Below are 21,855 nucleotides of genomic sequence, written 5' to 3' on the forward strand. Positions count from 1 at the left end.
TGTTCACGTTTCTGGTGTTTTCTGTAGTCATAGCACTTGATTCATTCAGTACAGTGATGGTTTCCTTGACACTGTTCACGTTTCTGGTGTTTTCTGTAGTCATAGCATTTATCCGCTTCACTTTTATTTGCTGCTGTTCATTTTGAGAATAAACAACACAAGTGTGTCATACTATGAAGGAGTGGAAGGGCACTGTGATCCTTGCCTTCTGTCTGCAGTGGATGGTGGTCACAGACAGTTGAACCTCAAGTGTGTGTCTAGCATCGGGGGGCCCCGTGTGGTCACTGTGTGGCCCATTCAGTCTGCCTTTATGTGTTCTGACGTGTTGCTTGGCTTGGTTCCTGTTGGCTGTACTTGCTTGCTTTGTTGTTTCACTGCCTTAGTTCAGTTGGCCTGTTTATATATATATATCCTCTACTGATTCAGGGTAGTTAGTCACTGTGTTGTCTGTATTACTCACAGTATTTTATGGACTGCAGAATGTAGTGATCTGTGTCTTAAATTGAAACTAAAATCCTGTTCGAAGGTGGTTTTTATGATCTGACTTTACATTTCATTTGTTATAAACAACTTCGGAGCAAATTTTTTAAATCCTCTTTGGATTGAAATAATTGTTTTGAGTTGAAATTAATAGAAAAAAAAATTTAATCCTGTTTCTGTGACAGAGGGTTTAGACACTGTTTATGACAAGACTTAGGAATATTTATGATTATAGATTCACTGACAAACATTTATTAAGTGCTGAGATTATTTGGATGTCTGTCAGTCAGCAGGAATAGAGACTGAAGAGTCCTGATCTTCCTGGGGCTCTCCTTCCCACATCCTGCTGCCTACCTATGCAGGCTATGGGTGCTGACACTAAGCTGAAGTTGAGGACCAACACAAGAAATAGCAGAAAGAAGTGGAATAGATGGGTGTATAAAGGATCATGTAAATGTCTGCAAAGAGCATGTTTCCACTGCCTCCAGAGCAGTGTCCCAGGTCAGGAGACAGACGATGACAGACTTTGCCACTAGGTCAGGAGACGGACGATGACAGACTTTGCCACCAGGTCAGGAGACAGACGATGACAGACTCTGCCACTAGGTCAGGAGACAGACGATGACAGACTTTGCCACTAGGTCAGGAGACAGACGATGACAGACTTTGCCACCAGGTCAGGAGACAGACGATGACAGACTCTGCCACTAGGTCAGGAGACAGACGATGACAGACTTTGCCACCAGGTCAGGAGACAGACAGTGACAGACTTTGCTGTGTGTGTGTTCCACAGACACCCGCCCCCCTGATGGCTACGACTCCCAGCCCTACAGCACCGGGGATGGGGGCAGCTACCCCCCTGCCACCGCCCCGTCCTACGATGACTACACAGACTCGCGGCCCTACCAGGGGGACCTGGAGCAGCCCTACTACCCCGAGGACCAGGAGCTGATGCGACGCATGGAGGCCATGAACGTGGCGGCCCCGCCTGGGGACGGCTATCACCATGACGACAGGCGCACTCCCTCCATGGACGGCAGGCCTCCAGGTTACCTGTGCTGAAGTCATAGATTAAAAATAATTCTTAGCCTGCAAGCTACAAAAAAAACCAAACATATGTTAAGCAGTATTTTTCAGAAAGGAAAATTAGCATACTCTCCAACTATGACAATATCACATAAATTTAATGATTCTAAGAAAATTTGTACAGTGATGCAGAGCTGTCTGGGGCACCTTTTTCACGAAGGAAGAAGACAGAAATTTTCATTCTGGGGCACTAAAGGGGTTAAAACAAACTGTTCATGTACGTGTGTGTGTGTCTGTCTATGTCTGTGAGTGTGTGTCCTTTTGAACAAACTGTGCATGTATGTGTCTTTGTGTGTGTGTGGACAGTTGGTGGCTACATCCGGCCCCCAGACCTGCAGGAGGTGATTGACTACCTGAGCTATCCTGACGACAGTGTGAAGGCCAACGCTGCCGCCTACCTGCAACACATCTCCTACAATGACGACGGCATCAAGGCAAAGACACGGTCAGTTCTCCCTCCACACACCGCACACACAGGTTTTGGAAACCCACTTACACCATCAATACTTTGTTGTTTTACTGTGCCATTTCCTCCAGTGTCTTTTGTCACAAAAAGCATCTTAGGCAGGCTGAAGACATTTTTATCAGTATGATTTTAACGTTTTATTTTGAATTTGTTACCTTTTTAAAAAAGAAAAAAAGATTCCTTATGAACTTTTTTTTTTCAAGAACCTTGGATCTGATTGAAATTTAAGAATTGTTAATTTTAGGGCTAATGTCCTTGAAAACCCTAGAAAATTGAGCGGTCTACAAATGTATTTATCACTGATAGGAAAAGATCAATTGTTTTTTGTTTCCTTTAAAGGCTAAGGAAGACTTCGAGAGATTTGAATGTTGGACAAAGGCAGGCTTGATACTCACACAAAAGAAAGAATGCTTCAGCTGTTGACAGCATGCACATAGCTGTCACAGAACTGTAAGAAATGTTACCAGCAGCACTTCAGCTGTTGACAGCAAGCACATAGCTGTCACAGAACCTGTAAGAAATGTTACCAGCAGCACTTCAGCTGTTGACAGCATGCACATAGCTGTCACAGAACTGTAAGAAATGTTACCAGCAGCACTTCAGCTGTTGACAGCATGCACATAGCTGTCACAGGACCTGAAAGAAATGTTACCAGCAGCACTTCAGCTGTTGACAGCAAGCACATAGCTGTCACAGGACCTGAAAGAAATGTTACCAGCAGCAAAGTAAGAAGCAAGTGTTACGTCACCTGTAAGATCATCACAACTTGATGTGACTCAGATGCCAGTGCTTTGTCTCCATCTGTCAGTCTGGGCTCACTCTGCACAAGGATGGATTTGTTTCATTTGGACCTTTTGTGGACATTGCTTATGGTCACTTCACATTACAGCTTCAGATTGAAAAAACACGTAGCTTTTTGAGGTAAAGGTAGTCACAATGGAGTAGATGGTAAAGTACAGACAGCTCACTGACTGACCAACTGATAATGAGCAGGATCAACAGAGGTAACCAGGTTTGGTTTACAGTAACCAGGTACATGTGTTATTGTTGCTCACTTTGTGTTACACCATCAAAATTTTTTTCAACTTTCCTTGAAATGTTCTGGAATGTAGTTTTCAGTAGAGACCTCTTTTAGCAAATCACCTAAGCGTGTGAACAGTTTAAGGCTGTGGACAGAGGAATTTTATTGAGTATTAACTGACGTAAATGTTTCAAAAAACAGTCATATAGAAGAGAAAGGTAAAGCTGGCACATAGGTGTTTCAAGTAATGGTTGCAGAGAGCAGGTGAGGAATCAGCTGTGTGATAATCATGTAATCGTTTTTGATGAATTATTTGATGTTGTACACAGAGGTCTGGATGGCATCGGCCCCCTGGTACAGATGCTGAGCCATGAACTGACGGAGGTGCACAAGAACGCCTGTGGGGCTCTGCAGAACCTGTCCTTTGGCAAGGCCAACGATGAGAACAAGGTCTTTATCTTCTCCTTTCTTTCTCTCTTTCTTTCTGTCTTTCCTGTGGGGCTCTGCAGAACCTGTCCTTTGGCAAGGCCAACGATGAGAACAAGGTCTTTCATCTTCTCCTTTCTTTCTCTCTTTCTTTCTGTCTTTCCTGTGGGGCTCTGCAGAACCTGCCCTTTGGCAAGGCCAATGATGAGAACAAGGTCTTTATCTTCTCCTTTCTTTCTCTCTTTCTTTCTGTCTTTCCTGTGGGGCTCTGCAGAACCTGTCCTTTGGCAAGGCCAACGATGAGAACTAGGTCTTTATCTTCTCCTTTCTTTCTCTCTTGTTCTCTTTCTTTCTTTCTTTCTTTCTGTCTTTCTTCTGTCTTTCCTGTGGGGCTATGCAGAACCTGTCCTTTGGCAAGGCCAGCGATGAGAACAAGGTCTTTATCTTCTCCTTTCTTTCTCTCTTTCTTTCTGTCTTTCCTGTGGGGCTCTGCAGAACCTGTCCTTTGGCAAGGCCAACGATGAGAACAAGGTCTTTATCTTCTCCTTTCTTTCTCTCTTTCTTTCTGTCTTTCCTGTGGGGCTCTGCAGAACCTGTCCTTTGGCAAGGCCAACGATGAGAACAAGGTCTTTCATCTTCTCCTTTCTTTCTCTCTTTCTTTCTTTCTTTCTTTCTTTCTTTCCTGTGGGGCTCTGCAGAACCTGTCCTTTGGCAAGGCCAACGATGAGAACAAGGTCTTTATCTTCTCCTTTCTTTCTCTCTACCTCTTTCTTTCTTTCTGTCTTTTTTTTCTTCTTTTTTTTGGCCAAATATTCCTTTTTTTTTCCAGTCTTTGATGCTGATGACTTTGCCACAGCAGCTTGTGAAAGAAGCAGAAGTAAGACCAAGGCACATCATTCAAACCATGCCTGCTCCCATCAGCTGACGTACAGGAAAATAGGGGTACAGAGATAACTCTGAGACTTCCCTTTTGGGGTGTATCTGTTCCCATTATTTACCTCTGTGCTAGCTGGTGGTTAGTAGACATAGCTTTTATTATGTGCCTTGATCTCATAAAGAGTAACAGTAATTGTTCATTGTTTATATTTCTCTTCGCTTTGATGCACTCATTGTCCAAAACATAAGAAATTATGACAGTGATTGAAATACCTTTAGCTGTTGGAAGAGTGGTCTGAGGAAAAGAAAGAGATCTGGTCTGGAAACCTGATGGTTCAGTCATTGCTCTATCATGTATATAAGATAAATATATGTGTGTGTGTACAGAAAGTGATCGTAAGATGAGTGTGTGTGTGTGTTTGTGTGTACAGAAAGCGATCAAGAACGAGGGAGGCATCCCAGAACTGATCCGGCTGCTGAGGAAGACTGACCAGGAGGATGTGATGGACTCTGTGACTGGCATTCTGTGGAACCTGTCCTCCTGTGAGGTCAGTCCTTGGTGTCCCCTGATCTGTCAGTCACTGTCACACTGCATCCGGCACCCTTCCTGCCTGAAACTCCGCACACTGATTTGTTACAGGCACAGCATGAAAGGCCAAGTCTATCAGTCATAAGCTCTGGTGTTTTTAAGCTCTTGTTTGGCTGGTTTGCTGGTCATCTACACTGTTTACGGTGGCATTAACTCCCATTCTGTTCATTCCCACTCCCCCACACACAGCCACACCCATGTTCATCTATAACAGTTCCAGTATCAGCAGTCCACAGGGAACCATCAATGTTCAGGTTGCCAGGAAGCCTCACACCAGAGCTTTGTTATAAGGACAACAGAACTTGCCTGATGCATAGTCTTCAGTCTTCTGTGTGTTGAGGTGGACACTGTGTGTTGAGGTGGACATTGTGTGTTGAGGTGGACATTGTGTGTTTGAGGTGGACATTGTGTGTTGAGGTGGACACTGTGTGTTAGAGGTGGACACTGTGTGTTAGAGGTGGACATTGTGTGTTGAGGTGGACATTGTGTGTTAGAGGTGGACACTGTGTGTTGAGGTGGACACTGTGTGTTAGAGGTGGACACTGTGTGTTAGAGGTGGACACTGTGTGTTGAGGTGGACACTGTGTGTTAGAGGTGGACACTGTGTGTTGAGGTGGACATTGTGTGTTAGAGGTGGACACTGTGTGTTGAGGTGGACACTGTGTGTTGATGTGAACAGTGTGTGTTAGAGGTGGACACTGTGTGTTGAGGTGGACACTGTGTGTTGATGTGAACAGTGTGTGTTAGAGGTGGACACTGTGTGTTAGAGGTGGACACTGTGTGTTAGAGGTGGACACTGTGTGTTAGAGGTGGACACTGTGTGTTGATGTGAACAGTGTGTGTTAGAGGTGGACACTGTGTGTTGAGGTGGACATTGTGTGTTAGAGGTGGACACTGTGTGTTGAGGTGGACATTGTGTGTTAGAGGTGGACACTGTGTGTTGAGGTGGACACTGTGTGTTAGAGGTGGACACTGTGTGTTGATGTGAACAGTGTGTGTTAGAGGTGGACACTGTGTGTTGAGGTGGACACTGTGTGTTAGAGGTGGACACTGTGTGTTGAGGTGGACACTGTGTGTTGAGGTGGACACTGTGTCTTGAGGTGGACACTGTGTGTTGAGGTGGACACTGTGTGTTAGAGGTGGACACTGTGTCTTGAGGTGGACACTGTGTGTTAGAGGTGGACACTGTGTGTTGAGGTGGACACTGTGTGTTAGAGGTGGACACTGTGTGTTAGAGGTGGACACTGTGTGTTAGAGGTGGACACTGTGTGTTGAGGTGGACATTGTGTGTTAGAGGTGGACACTGTGTGTTAGAGGTGGACACTGTGTGTTGAGGTGGACACTGTGTGTTGAGGTGGACATTGTGTGTTAGAGGTGGACACTGTGTGTTAGAGGTGGACACTGTGTGTTAGAGGTGGACACTGTGTGTTGAGGTGGACACTGTGTGTTAGAGGTGGACACTGTGTGTTAGAGGTGGACACTGTGTGTTAGAGGTGGACACTGTGTGTTGAGGTGGACACTGTGTGTTAGAGGTGGACACTGTGTGTTAGAGGTGGACACTGTGTGTTGAGGTGGACACTGTGTGTTGAGGTGGACATTGTGTGTTGAGGTGGACACTGTGTGTTAAAGGTGGACACTGTGTGTTGAGGTGGACACTGTGTGTTGAGGTGGACACTGTGTGTTAGAGGTGGACACTGTGTGTTAGAGGTGGACACTGTTGATGTGAACAATGTGTGATGAGGTGGTCACTGTGTGTTTATGTGAACACTGTTGAGGTGGACACTGTGTGTTGAGGTGGACATTGTGTTGATGTGAACACTTTGAGGTGGACATTGTGTGTTGAGGTGGACACTGTTGATGTGAACACTGTGTGTTGAGGTGGACACTGTTGATGTGAACACTGTGTGTTGAGGTGAACACTGTCGATGTGAACACTGTGTTGAGGTGGACACTGTGTGTTGAGGTGGACACTGTTGAGGTGGACACTGTGTGTTGAGGTGGACACTGTTGAGGTGGACACTGTGTGTTGAGGTGAACACTGTCGATGTGAACACTGTGTGTTGAGGTGGACACTGTTGAGGTGGACACTGTGTGTTGAAGTGAACACTGTCGATGTGAACACTGTGTTGAGGTGGACACTGTGTGATGGTATGAACTCTGTGTTAAGGTGGACACTGTGTGTTGAGGTGGACACTGTTGATGTGAACACTGTGTGTTGAGGTGGACAATGTTGATGTGAACACTGTGTGTTGAGGTGGACACTGTTGATGTGAACACTGTGTGTTGAGGTGGACACTGTTGATGTGAACACTGTGTGTTGAGGTGGACACTGTTGATGTGAACACTGTGTTGAGGTGGACACTGTTGATGTGAACACTGTGTGTTGAGGTGGACACTGTTGATGTGAACACTGTGTGTTGAGATGGACAGTGTTGATGTGAACACTGTGTGTTGGTATGAACACTGTGTTGAGGTGGACACTGTGTGATGGTATGAACACTGTGTTGAGGTGGACACTGTGTGTTGGTATGAACACTGTGTTGAGGTGGACACTGTGTGTTGGTATGAACACTGTGTTGAGGTGGACACTGTGTGTTGGTATGAACACTGTGTTGAGGTGGACACTGTGTGTTGGTATGAACACTGTGTTGAGGTGGACACTGTGTGATGGTATGAACACTGTGTTGATATGAACACTGTGTGATGGTATGAACACTGTGTTGAGGTGGACACTGTGTGATGGTATGAACACTGTGTTGAGGTGGACACTGTGTGATGGTATGAACACTGTGTTGAGGTGGACACTGTGTGTTGGTATGAACACTGTGTTGAGGTGGACACTGTGTGATGGTATGAACACTGTGTTGAGGTGGACACTGTGTGATGGTATGAACACTGTGTTGAGGTGGACACTGTGTGATGGTATGAACACTGTGTGTTGAGGTGGGTGGACAGTGTTGATATGAACACTGTGTGTTGGTATGAACACTGTGTGTTGAGGTGGACACTGTGTGATGGTATGAACACTGTGTTGAGGTGGACACTGTGTGATGGTATGAACACTGTGTGTTGAGGTGGGTGGACAGTGTTGATATGAACACTTTGTGTTGGTATGAACACTGTGTTGAGGTGGACACTGTGTGATGGTATGAACACTGTGTATTGAGGTGGGTGGACAGTGTTGATATGAACACTGTGTGTTGGTATGAACACTGTGTGTTGAGGTGGACACTGTGTGATGGTATGAACACTGTGTGTTGAGGTGGGTGGACAGTGTTGATATGAACACTGTGTGTTGGTATGAACACTGTGTGTTGAGGTGGACACTGTGTGATGGTATGAACACTGTGTGTTGAGGTGGGTGGACAGTGTTGATATGAACACTGTGTGTTGGTATGAACACTGTGTGTTGAGGTGGACACTGTGTGATGGTATGAACACTGTGTTGAGGTGGACACTGTGTGATGGTATGAACACTGTGTGTTGAGGTGGGTGGACAGTGTTGATATGAACACTGTGTGATGGTATGAACACTGTTGATGTGAACACTGTGTGTTGGTATGAACACTGTGTTGAGGTGGACACTGTGTGATGGTATGAACACTGTGTGTTGAGGTGGGTGGACAGTGTTGATATGAACACTGTGTGTTGAGGTGGACACTGTGAGTTGGTATTAACAGTGTGTGTTGAGGTGGGTGGACAGTGTTGATATGAACACTGTGTGATGGTATGAACACTGTATTGAGGTGGACACTGTGTTGAGGTGGACACTGTGTGAAAGGGTGAACACTGTGTGTTGAGGTGAATACTGTGGTGTGTGTGACAGGACCTGAAGCGATCAATCCTGGAGGATGGGCTGACAGTGCTGGTGAACCAGGTGGTGCTGAAGTACGCAGGCTGGGGCACGGCCAACCCTCAACCATGGACCACCGTCTTCCGCAACACCACCGGCATCCTCAGGTCACTTCTCACTCCTTTCTCCTGTGTTCCCTTCCCTCTTCCTCTTCTCCTGTGTCCCCTTCACTCTTCCTCTTCTCCTGTGTCCCCTTCACTCTTCTCCTGTGTCCCCTTCCTCTTCTCCAGTGTCCCCTTCCCTCTTCTCCTGTGTCCCCTTCCCTCTTCTCCTGTGTCCCCTTCACTCTTCCTCTTCTCCTGTGTTCCCTTCCCTGTTCCTCTTCTCCTGTGTCCCCTTCACTCTTCCTCTTCTCCTGTGTGCCCTTCCCTCTTCTCCTGTGTCCCCTTCCCTCTTCTCCTGTGTCCCCTTCACTCTTCCTCTTCTCCTGTGTTCCCTTCCCTCTTCCTCTTGTGTCCCCTTCACTCTTCCTCTTCTCCTGTGTCCCCTTCACTCTTCTCCTGTGTCCCCTTCACTCTTCCTCTTCTCCTGTGTTCCCTTCCCTCTTCCTCTTCTCCTGTGTCCCCTTCACTCTTCCTCTTCTCCTGTGTCCCCTTCCCTCTTCTCCTGTGTCCCCTTCACTCTTCTCCTGTGTCCCCTTCGCTCTTCCTCTTCTCCTGTGTCCCCTTCACTCTTCTCCTGTGTCCCCTTCACTCTTCTCCTGTGTCCCCTTCACTCTTCTCCTGTGTCCCCTTCACTCTTCCTCTTCTCCTGTGTTCCCTTCCCTCTTCCTCTTCTCCTGTGTCCTCTTCACTCTTCCTCTTCTCCTGTGTCCCCTTCACTCTTCTCCTGTGTCCCCTTCACTCTTCCTCTTCTCCTGTGTTCCCTTCCCTCTTCCTCTTCTCCTGTGTCCCCTTCACTCTTCCTCTTCTCCTGTGTCCCCTTCCCTGTTCCTCTTCTCCTGTGTCCCCTTCACTCTTCCTCTTCTCCTGTGTCCCCTTCCCTCTTCTCCTGTGTCCCCTTCACTCTTCTCCTGTGTCCCCTTCGCTCTTCCTCTTCTCCTGTGTCCCCTTCACTCTTCTCCTGTGTCCCCTTCCCTCTTCTCCTGTGTCCCCTTCACTCTTCTCCTGTGTCCCCTTCGCTCTTCCTCTTCTCCTGTGTCCCCTTCACTCTTCTCCTGTGTCCCCTTCCCTCTTCTCCTGTGTCCCCTTCGCTCTTCCTCTTCTCCTGTGTCCCCTTCCCTCTTCCTCTTCTCCTGTGTCCCCTTCCCTCTTCCTCCTTCCCTTTTCCTCTTCTCCTGTGTCCCCTTCCCTCTTCCTCTTCTCCTGTGTCCTCTTCCTCTTCTCCTGTGTCCCCTTCCCTCTTCCTCTTCTCCTGTGTCCCCTTCACTCTTCCTCTTCTCCTGTGTCCCCTACCCTCTTCTCCTGTGTCCCCTTCCCTCTTCCTCTTCTCCTGTCCCTTCACTCTTCCTCTTCTCCTGTGTCACATTCCCTCTTCCTCTTCTCCTGTGTCCCCTTCCCTCTTCCTCTTCTCCTGTCCCTTTCCCTCTTCCTCTTCTCCAGTGTCCTCTTCCTCTTCTCCTGTGTCCCCTTCCCTCTTCCTCCTTTCATCTTCCTCTTCTCCTGTGTCCCCTTCTTCTCCTGTGTCCCCTTCCCTCTTCCTCTTCTCCAGTGTCCCCTTCCCTCTTCTCCTGTGTCCCCTTCCCTCTTCCTCTTCTCCTTTCCTTGTAACTGAATCTTACACAGAATTATAAACTTCTGCACATCAAGAGGCATATTATGAACTTCTACATATCAGCTATACTCACAGACATCTACATGTACTCACAGGAACATCAGTTCAGCGGGATACGAAGCACGGAAGAAGCTCCGTGAGTGCCGTGGTCTGGTGGACGCGCTGACCAACACGCTGAAGATAGCGCACGACGAGATCATCAACTGCAAGCCCGTGGAGAATGTGGTGTGCACGCTGCGCAACCTGTCGTACCGCATCCAGGAGATGGAGGACCCTGACTTCTACAAGAAGAGGGCCGCCCCACGCAACGCCACCAACACTCCCAACAAAGGTGGGCAACACAGAGCCATGAGGTGATGATCAAACCCAGATTCCATATTGTGTTGCATTCACTTTGTGCATGTAAAAAGAAAACAAAAAAACATGGCAACGAAGATATTGTCTGGCAAAATTCTACAGAAAAAGTCCACTTTGATATTTCAGCACAAACACACACACTTGCAGGCAAAAAAAAAAAAGTGATTCTGCAATATGATGATGTGCTTTCTAAGGGGAGAGTCGCCTGAATTTCACTCACAAGCTGTTGTGACAGAAATACAATGATAAAAGAATGCTGACCTTTAGGCCATGAACGTTTCTGTGAGGGGTGGGGAGGGGTTGGGGGGTGTTCAGTGTATTGTGTATTGTGTCCAGTGTATTCCCACTGGACTGTTTTCTGTGTCATGATTAGTCTCTTTCCTTATGTGTTATCTGTCTTATTGATCAGTGTGTGTGGCCTCATTCAGTGACTTGGTGGAAATATTCCGGTTGGCCTACAGTGCATGCCATTTCAGGTCTTACGTCCATGCCGTTCATTCCCACTTCCCCACACACAGCCACACCCAGGTTTGTCTGCCATAGTCTCAGCATCAGCAGTCCACAGAGAACTAGTGATGTTAGGTTGCAGGGAAGCCACACACCGGAGGAGACCCTGCACTGATCTATAGTCACTTTGGAGATGATGGTATCGCCTGTTCTGATGCAACATACACTGTACACCACATAGTAAGCCCCTTACTGATGGCTGTAATGGCTGAATCATAAGAGCCAGGCTGAGCTAGTATCTCCCCAGGAGTGGAGACCTTTACCATGTCGCTCTAACTATTGTCTCCTGTGAATCTGCTGACAGCAAAGACTGGAAGGAACTCACCACCAGATGGAAGTGGAGGGGAAATGGGAACAGGGGTCACCATGAGAGTGAGGCATGAAAGCCACACAGCTAGGGGCTAGCCAGCTGTAGTGTTCAACTGACCCTGTGCAGTGGTTTGAGTGAGAGTTGAAATGTTTCTTTGCCTTTACTGTTTCCACAGGAGAGAGCACAGGGTGTTTTGGAGGTGGGAACAAGAAAGCCATGAAGAAGGGCTCTGTCAGGGAACCTGTGCCTCAACTGTAAGTACACACTGCTGTGTCCGTCTGTAGGTCTGTCTGTCTCTGTTACTGTTACATGGCTTTAAGTACACACTGCTGTGTGTGTGTTTATGTCTGTCTCTGTTACTGTTACCACCAGGTTTAAGTACACACTGCTGTGTGTGTGTTTATGTCTGTCTCTGTCACTGTTACCACGGTTTTAAGTACACACTGCTGTGTGTGTGTTTACATCTGTCTCTGTCACTGTTACCTGTCAGTCTGCAACTTACACTGGTGTTAGAAGTACTCACTGTTAAATATGTGTATTGTTCTGTGCGCCTGTTTCTGAATCTGACATCAGAGATATTAGTAGCACAACTACATATGTGCCATTCTGTCAGAACTGACACTGTAGATGAAAGTATAGGCAACAAACCAGTGTACCATTTTGTCTATGTCAATGACTGAAACCTGAGTTTTAAGTTCACACTGCTACATCTCAGTATCATTATTTCTGTCTGTCTTCATGACACCAGACTACATTTATGTACATCATTCTGCTTGCTGTTTCTGTGGGTCAGATCTGACATTGCAGATGAAAGTCCACACCGCTACATCTGTTTCTTTCTCCCTTAGAACGACCTCCTGTTTGTTGATCAATGTTTGTCACATCTCTAATGTGTGTATCAGACTGAATGTCAGATCTCAGATGTGTGCACTGAATGTTGGTGTATGTGAAAAAAGGCAGGCATATCAGTGTGAAAGTGTGTGTATGTATGTTGGTATCAGATTGCTTTAAACTTTTAAAGTAGTGGTCATATCTAGTAGTGATATGATGTTGACAGTGCTTTTTCTATTGAAAGTGGTTTGTTATGTTTGTGTATGATTGCATGTTTTCATTGAAAAAAGAAAATTTTGCTTCTTCCCAGCAGTGTGTTTGTACTGTTATTGTATCCTCCACACCCCCAAAATGGGCATATATAAATTTCTTCAGATCTTTTAATGCGACAGATGAGTCGTGTGGAATGATGAAGTAACCCTGTGGTTTCACTGAATTGCTTGGTGACCATGGCAGGCCACCCCCCAACCTGCCAGACTCTGCGTCAGAGTACCGGGCCTTGTGGGGCAACGAGTTGCTGCAGCTGTACCTGGGGGTGTGGAAGACCTGCACCAACCCTGTCACTCTGGAGGCCTCTGCTGGGGCCGTTCAGAACCTCACTGCCTGCGACTGGGCGGTACGTCATGCACCACTGTGTTGTGGGACTGTACGTTGGTGTGAGCTGGTCAGCATGAGGTCAGTGTGCACAAAGAGTTGTTGTGGGACTGTAGGTAGGTGTGAGCTGGTCAGCATGGGGTCAGTGTGCACAAAGAGTTGTTGTGGGACTGGAGGTAGGTGTGAGCTGGTCAGCATGAGGTCAGTGTGCACAAAGAGTTGTTGTGGGACTGTGCGTTGGTGTGAGCTGGTCAGCATGGGGTCAGTGTGCACAAAGAGTTGTTGTGAGACTAGGTAGGTGTGAGCTGGTCAGCATGAGGTCAGTGTGTACAAAGAGTTGTTGTGGGACTGTCAGTAGGTGTGAGCTGGTCAGCATGGGGTCAGTGTGCACAGAGTTGTTGTGGGACTGTGCGTTGGTGTGAGCTGGTCAGCATGGGGTCAGTGTGCACAAAGAGTTGTTGTGAGACTGTAGGTAGGTGTGAGCTGGTCAGCATGAGGTCGGTGTGCACAAAGAGTTGTTGTAGGACTGTCGGTAGGTGTGAGCTGGTCAGCATGGGGTCAATGTGCACAAAGAGTTGTTGTGAGACTGTAGGTAGGTGTGAGCTGGTCAGCATGAGGTCGGTGTGCACAAAGAGGAGTTGTGGGACTGTAGGTAGGTGTGAGCTGGTCAGCATGGGGTCAGTGTGCACAAAGAGGAGTTGTGGGACTGTAGGTAGGTGTGAGCTGGTCAGCATGGGGTCAGTGTGCACAAAGAGTTGTTGTGAGACTGTAGGTAGGTGTGAACTGGTCAGCATGGGGTCAGTGTGCACAAAGAGGAGTTGTGGGACTGTAGGTAGTGTGAGCTGGTCAGCATGGGGTCAGTGTGCACAAAGAGTTGTGGGACTGTCGGTAGGTGTGAGCTGGTCAGCATGGGGTCAGTGAGGAGATCTGTGTGCACAGAGAGTTGTTACAGTGTTGTTGTCAGCACCACGTTATGTTTCCCCCAGTCTCTATGTCCATCATGTTTCTTTCATCCTAAAGTTTCTGATGTTTTTTATGGTCCTTTCATCCAGTTTCTGTCAGTTATCCCTCATGTTCTTTTTGTTCTAAATCCACCAATATTCCTCATGTTCTTTTCACTCTGAATTTCTGTATATTTTTATGATTAATTTCTTCCCAAATCCCCTCCCCCTCTCCCCCCGTATTCCTCATCTCCCTTTCATCCAAAGATCCCCACATACTCATGTTCCTTTCATCCAAAGATCCCCACATACTCATGTTCTTTCATCCAAAGATCCCCACATACTCATGTTCTTTCATCCAAAGATCCCCACATACTCATGTTCCTTTCATCCAAAGATCCCCACATACTCATGTTCCTTTCATCCAAAGATCCCCACATACTCATGTTCCTTTCATCCAAAGATCCCCACATACTCATGTTCTTTCATCCAAAGATCCCCACATACTCATGTTCCTTTCATCCAAAGATCCCCACATACTCATGTTCTTTCATCCAAAGATCCCCACATACTCATGTTCTTTCATCCAAAGATCCCCACATACTCATGTTCCTTTCATCCAGAGATCCCCACATCCCCATGTCCGTGAGGTTTGACAGTCAGTGGTGAGTGTGTTGTGTGTGAGTGTTTGGTGTGTGTGAGTGTCCGTGGTATATTTATGTGTGTATACATGTCTGTGTGTGTGTACAGCCGGCGGTGGAATGTCGGGCGTTCATCCGCAAGGCCAAGGGTCTGCCCAACCTGGTGGACCTGCTGAACAGTGACTCACACCGCGTCGTCTGTGCTGCCGCCACCGCCCTGCGCAACCTGACCATCGACCACACCAACAAGGAGCTCATTGGTCAGTGCTGCACCACGCACACAGGGGTTGGGGGGGGGGGGGGGGGGGGGCTGTGTGTTTGTATTCTTGTGAGAACTGGAGAAATCTTATCAGTTTTTCCGTGTGTGTGTGTGTGAGCCTGAGATAAAGCATTGGAATGAAGGGGTATGTTTCTGCTTGCAGTTTGTTTTTGTTGTGTGTGGTGCAGCATGCAGTGAACTTCATTCTCTTGTCCATGGTGTGTGTATGCATTTTGTGTGTGTCAGTGTTTAGTCAGAAGCTGGAAGAGAGATTTGATTGATGCTAAAGTGGATTCATTATAATTTTAGGCATCAGTGCAGACTTGATGTACAATATCAATTTTGATAGTTCACTTTTTCATCAACTTTTTGCATGTGTACCTGTGTTTGAACATGCATGTGTGCACTTGTGTTAATATGATGAGCTTGTGTGTCTCTTGTATATATATGAGACAAAGAGGCAAAGAGATGGTGCACTTTCATAAAACAGGATGAAATACAAGATTTCAGTTGGAAGGCTTAGAGTTAGTAAGCTGAGAGATGAGAAACAAGTGCAAATGTGTGCACATACTTATACCCCTGTCTTTACACATGCACTCACACTCATACATCCCCCAACACCCCCCCCCCCCCCCCCCCCCCCCCCCCACACACACACAGTACTAATACCATGTGGTGTCACCAGGCAAGTACTCGATACGTCAGCTGGTGGACTGGTTACCCCGAGACAGCCGGCACTCAGCCAACCAGTGTCCAGACGACCTGACCTGTGCCGTGCTGGCCACACTGTACGAGGTGGTGCGCTCCAACCAGGACCATGCTGTGTGAGTCACTTGGCTGATGGGCGTTGATTGTGTGACTGGTGTTCTGATTGGCCACTGTATCAGGTGGTGCGCTCCAATCAGGACCACGCTGTGTGAGTCACTTGGCTGATGGGCGTTGATTGTGTGACTGGTGTTCTGATTGGTCACTGTATCAGGTGGTGCGCTCCAATCAGGACCATGCTGTGTGAGTCACTTGGCTGATGGGCGTTGATTGTGTGACTTCTGTGAGTCACTTGGCTGATGGGCGTTGATAGTGTGACTGGTGTTCTGATTGGTCACTGTATCAGGTGGTGCGCTCCAATCAGGACCACGCTGTGTGAGTCACTTGGCTAATAGAGGTTGATTGTGTGACTGGTGTTCTGATTGGCCACTGTATCAGGTGGTGCGCTCCAATCAGGACCACGCTGTGTGAGTCACTTGGCTGATGGGCGTTGATTGTGTGACTGGTGTTCTGATTGGTCACTGTATCAGGTGGTGCGCTCCAATCAGGACCACGCTGTGTGAGTCACTTGGCTGATGGGCGTTGATTGTGTGACTGGTGTTCTGATTGGTGAACAGACTGAAGCAGTCACAGATGTGTTCAGGCTGTGCAGGTCTCGTGTGTGTGTGTGTGTGTGGTAATGTAGCGTGCGTAGGTGGTATTACACACTTTTCATGTTTCTAACATCTGTACATCTTGTTTTTTGTTGTCATTTTGTTGTTGTTTTTTTGCTTGTGTGTGCTGAATGGCTTAGCCTTGGTGTTGAATATCTCTCTCTCTTTCTCTCTCTCTCTCTGTCTCTCTTTATATATATATATATATATATATATATATATATGTGTGTGTGTGTGTGTGTGTGTGTGTGTGTAATCAGTGTTATATAATAGTATCTTAATAGAATAATATTGCAGTGTGTACTGAAGTACTGTACTGTTAATGCTAGAAATGGATGAACTTCTTTATAATTGTATGTGTGTGTGTATGTGTGTGATCAGTGTTGTATAATGGTGTCTTAAAACTGGAGTGTGAACTGAAGTACTGTACTGTTAATGCTAGAAATGGATGAACTTCTTTATAATTGTACGTGTGTGTGTATGTGTGTGATCAGTGTTGTATAATGGTGTCTTAAAACTGGAGTGTGAACTGAAGTACTGTACTGTTAATGCTAGAAATGGATGAACTTCTTTATAATTGTACGTGTGTGTGTATGTGTGTGATCAGTGTTGTATAATGGTGTCTTAAAACTGGAGTGTGAACTGAAGTACTGTACTGTTAATGCTAGAAATGGATGAACTTCTTTATAATTGTACGTGTGTGTGTATGTGTGTGATCAGTGTTGTATAATGGTGTCTTAAAACTGGAGTGTGAACTGAAGTACTGTACTGTTAATGCTAGAAATGGATGAACTTCTTTATAATTGTACGTGTGTGTGTATGTGTGTGATCAGTGTTGTATAATGGTGTCTTAAAACTGGAGTGTGAACTGAAGTACTGTACTGTTAATGCTAGAAATGGATGAACTTCTTTATAATTGTACGTGTGTGTGTATGTGTGTGATCAGTGTTGTATAATGGTGTCTTAAAACTGGAGTGTGAACTGAAGTACTGTACTGTTTATGCTCGAAATACATGAACTTCTTTATAATTGTATGTATGTGTGTGATCAGTGTTGTATAATAGTGTCTTCTTCATAATTGGAAATGGAACTTTAAATGTGCTCTGATGATATTGTCAGTACTTTGCTGACTAGGTCTGATATCATGATGGTGTGGAAATGTGTTGATTGGTATTGACATTGAGGTCAGTGACTGTCCATGACTGTCAGACTGACACATTGAGGTCAGTGACTGTCAGACTGACACATTGAGGTCAGTGACTGTCAGACTGACACATTGAGGTCAGTGACTGTACATGACTGTCAGACTGACACATTGAGGTCAGTGACTGTCAGACTGACACATTGAGGTCAGTGACTGTACATGACTGTCAGACTGACACATTGAGGTCAGTGACTGTCAGACTGACACATTGAGGTCAGTGACTGTACATGACTGTCAGACTGACGCTGTGTCCAGGTCACTGATCCAGGAGGATGGACTGTCCCGCCTGATGTACATCAACACCTCTGAGGGCCGCTTCCTGGCCAGGACCTTGAAAATCAACCACACAGTGAGTGTCTGATTACATCACACACAGTGAGTGTCTGATTACATCTCCACACAGTGAGTGTCTGATTACATCTCCACACAGTGAGTGTCTGATTACATCACACACAGTGAGTGTCTGATTACATCTCCACACAGTGAGTGTCTGATAACATCTCCACACAGTGAGTGTCTGATTACATCTCCACACAGTGAGTGTCTGATTACATCTCCACACAGTGAGTGTCTGATTACATCACACACAGTGAGTGTCTGATTACATCTCCACACAGTGAGTGTCTGATTACATCACACACAGTGAGTGTCTGGTTACATCTCCACACAGTGAGTGTCTGATTACATCTCCACACAGTGAGTGTCTGATTACATCACACACTGTGAGTGTCTGATTGCATCTCCACACAGTGAGTGTCTGGTTACATCTCCACACAGTGAGTGTCTGATTACATCACACACAGTGAGTGTCTGGTTACATCTCCACACAGTGAGTGTCTGATAACATCTCCACACAGTGAGTGTCTGATTACATCTCCACACAGTGAGTGTCTGATTACATCTCCACACAGTGAGTGTCTGATAACATCTCCACACAGTGAGTGTCTGATTGCATCTCCACACAGTGAGTGTCTGATTACATCTCCACACTGTGAGTGTCTGATTACATCACACACTGTGAGTGTCTGATTGCATCTCCACACAGTGAGTGTCTGGTTACATCTCCACACAGTGAGTGTCTGATTGCATCACACACAGTGAGTGTCTGGTTACATCTCCACACAGTGAGTGTCTGATAACATCTCCACACAGTGAGTGTCTGATTGCATCTCCACACAGTGAGTGTCTGATTACATCACACACTGTGAGTGTCTGGTTACATCTCCACACAGTGAGTGTCTGGTTACATCTCCACACAGTGAGTGTCTGATTACATCTCCACACAGTGAGTGTCTGGTTACATCTCCACACAGTGAGTGTCTGATTACATCACACACTGTGAGTGTCTGATTGCATCTCCACACAGTGAGTGTCTGATTACATCACACACAGTGAGTGTCTGGTTACATCTCCACACAGTGAGTGTCTGGTTACATCTCCACACAGTGAGTGTCTGATTACATCTCCACACAGTGAGTGTCTGGTTACATCTCCACACAGTGAGTGTCTGATTACATCTCCACACAGTGTCTGATTACATCACACACAGTGAGTGTCTGGTTACATCTCCACACAGTGAGTGTCTGGTTACATCTCCACACAGTGAGTGTCTGATTACATCACACACTGTAATACAGCTTCCTGGCCAGGACCTTGAAAATCAACCACACAGTGAGTGTCTGATTACATCTCCACACAGTGAGTGTCTGATTACATCACACACTGTAATACAGCTTCCTGGCCAGGACTTTGAAAATCAACCACACAGTGAGTGTCTGATTACATCTCCACACAGTGAGTGTCTGATTACATCACACACTGTAATACAGCTTCCTGACTAGAACCTTGAAAATCAACCACACAGTGAGTGTCTGATTACATCTCCACACAGTGAGTGTATGATTACATCACACACTGCAATACAGCTTCCTGACTAGAACCTTGAAAATCAACCACACAGTGAGTGTCTGATTACATCACACACTGTAATACAGCTTCCTTGCCTCATCATGTTTTTTTTGTCCCAAACAGATTTTGAAAACTTTGTGGACCTTCAAGGCCCTTCACCTGCGGTTCACACGCATGGGGTATTCAGAAAATGACTTTGTTCAGTCCATGGCCAAGCCCAGGTGAGTGAACAGTGCTGTCCAACCGTGGTGTCTGCTATAACTACATCAGTACACATTGTGTTTTATGTTGTGACTACATCAGTACACATTGTGCTGTCTTATGCTGTGACAACATCAGTACACACTGCTGTTTTATGCTGTGACAACATCAGTACACACTGCTGTTTTATGCTGTGACTACATCAGTACACATTGTGCTGTTTTATGCTGTGACAACATCAGTACACATTGTGCTGTTTTATGCTGTGACTACATCAGTACACATTGTGCTGTTTTATGCTGTGACTACATCAGTACACATTGTGCTGTTTTATGCTGTGACTACATCAGTACACACTGCTGTTTTATGCTGTGACAACATCAGTACACATTGTGTTTTATGTTGTGACTACATCAGTACACATTGTGCTGTTTTATGTTGTGACTACATCAGTACACATTGTGCTGTTTTATGTTGTGACAACATCAGTACACACTGCTGTTTTATGTTGTGACTACATCAGTACACACTGCTGTTTTATGTTGTGACAACATCAGTACACACTGCTGTTTTATGCTGTGACAACATCAGTACACATTGTGCTGTTTTATGCTGACTACATCAGTACACTTTGTGTTTTATGTTGTGACTACATCAGTACACTTTGTGTTTTATGTTGTGACAACATCAGTACACATTGTGCTGTTTTATGCTGTGACTACATCAGTACACATTGTGCTGTCTTATGCTGTGACAACATCAGTACACACTGCTGTTTTATGCTGTGACAACATCAGTACACACTGCTGTTTTATGCTGTGACAACATCAGTACACATTGTGCTGTTTTATGCTGTGACTACATCAGTACACATTGTGCTGTTTTATGCTGTGACTACATCAGTACACTTTGTGTTTTATGCTATGACTACATCAGTACACACTGCTGTTTTATGCTGTGACAACATCAGTACACATTGTGCTGTTTTATGCTGTGACTACATCAGTACACATTGTGCTGTTTTATGTTGTGACAACATCAGTACACACTGCTGTTTTATGCTGTGACAACATCAGTACACTTTGTGTTTTATGCTGACTACATCAGTACACTTTGTGTTTTATGCTGACTACATCAGTACACTTTGTGTTTTATGCTGACTACATCAGTACACATTGTGCTGTTTTATGCTGTGACAACATCAGTACACATTGTGCTGTTTTATGCTGTGACAACATCAGTACACACTGTGCTGTTTTATGCTGTGACAACATCAGTACACATTGTGCTGTTTTATGCTGACTACATCAGTACACTTTGTGTTTTATGTTGTGACTACATCAGTACACTTTGTGTTTTATGTTGTGACTACATCAGTACACTTTGTGTTTTATGTTGTGACTACATCAGTACAGATTGTGCTGTTTTATGTTGTGACTACATCAATACACTTTGTGTTTTATGTTGTGACTACATCAATACACTTAGTGTTTTATGTTGTGACTACATCAGTACACTTTGTGTTTTATGTTGTGACTACATCAGTACACTGTGTTTTATGTTGTGACTACATCAGTACACTTTGTGTTTTATGCTGTGACTACATCAGTACACTTTGTGTTTTATGTTGTGACTACACCAGTACACTTTGTGTTTTATGTTGTGACTACATCAGTACACTTTGTGTTTTATGCTATGACAACATCAGTACACATTGTGCTGTTCTATGCTATGACAACATCAGTACACATTGTGCTGTTCTATGCTATGACAACATCGGTACACATTGTGCTGCTCTATGCTATAACAACATCAGTACACATTGTGCTGTTCTACGCTATGACAACATCAATACACATTGTGCTGTTCTATGCTATGACAACATCGGTACACATTGTGCTGTTCTATGCTATGACAACATCGGTACACATTGTGCTGTTCTATGCTATAACAACATCAGTACACGTGCTGTTCTACGCTATGACAACATCGGTACACATTGTGCTGTTCTGTGCTATAACAACATCAGTACACATTGTGCTGTTCTACGCTATGACAACATTAGTACACATTGTGCTGTTCTATGCTATGACAACATCGGTACACATTGTGCTGTTCTACGCTATGACAACATCAGTACGCATTGTGCTGTTCTATGCTATGACAACATCGGT

The 21,855-nt window shown here is 45.6% G+C and overlaps 1 protein-coding gene across 3 annotated transcripts in view; it reads left to right on the forward strand.

Annotated features, from left to right (window-relative positions):
* LOC143286689 (uncharacterized) overlaps positions 1–21,855 on the forward strand; it is a 56,684-nt gene that overhangs the window by 26,694 nt on the left and 8,135 nt on the right. For 2 of the 3 annotated variants that reach the window (XM_076594353.1, XM_076594355.1), the window contains exons 9-20: positions 1,274–1,528; positions 1,873–2,011; positions 3,383–3,503; positions 4,787–4,903; positions 8,771–8,904; positions 10,606–10,841; positions 11,860–11,938; positions 12,972–13,131; positions 14,801–14,951; positions 15,636–15,774; positions 17,828–17,921; positions 19,604–19,701. In XM_076594353.1, the coding sequence (XP_076450468.1) occupies positions 1,274–1,528; positions 1,873–2,011; positions 3,383–3,503; positions 4,787–4,903; positions 8,771–8,904; positions 10,606–10,841; positions 11,860–11,938; positions 12,972–13,131; positions 14,801–14,951; positions 15,636–15,774; positions 17,828–17,921; positions 19,604–19,701 (1,723 nt within the window). Of the gene's footprint in view, positions 1–1,273; positions 1,529–1,872; positions 2,012–3,382; positions 3,504–4,786; positions 4,904–8,770; positions 8,905–10,605; positions 10,842–11,859; positions 11,939–12,971; positions 13,132–14,800; positions 14,952–15,635; positions 15,775–15,929; positions 15,959–17,827; positions 17,922–19,603; positions 19,702–21,855 lie in introns of all 3 variants that reach the window. The other variant, XM_076594354.1, reaches the window with a different exon arrangement.

This window comes from Babylonia areolata, chromosome 10, assembly GCF_041734735.1.
Source record: "Babylonia areolata isolate BAREFJ2019XMU chromosome 10, ASM4173473v1, whole genome shotgun sequence".
NCBI lineage: Eukaryota > Metazoa > Mollusca > Gastropoda > Neogastropoda > Buccinidae > Babylonia > Babylonia areolata.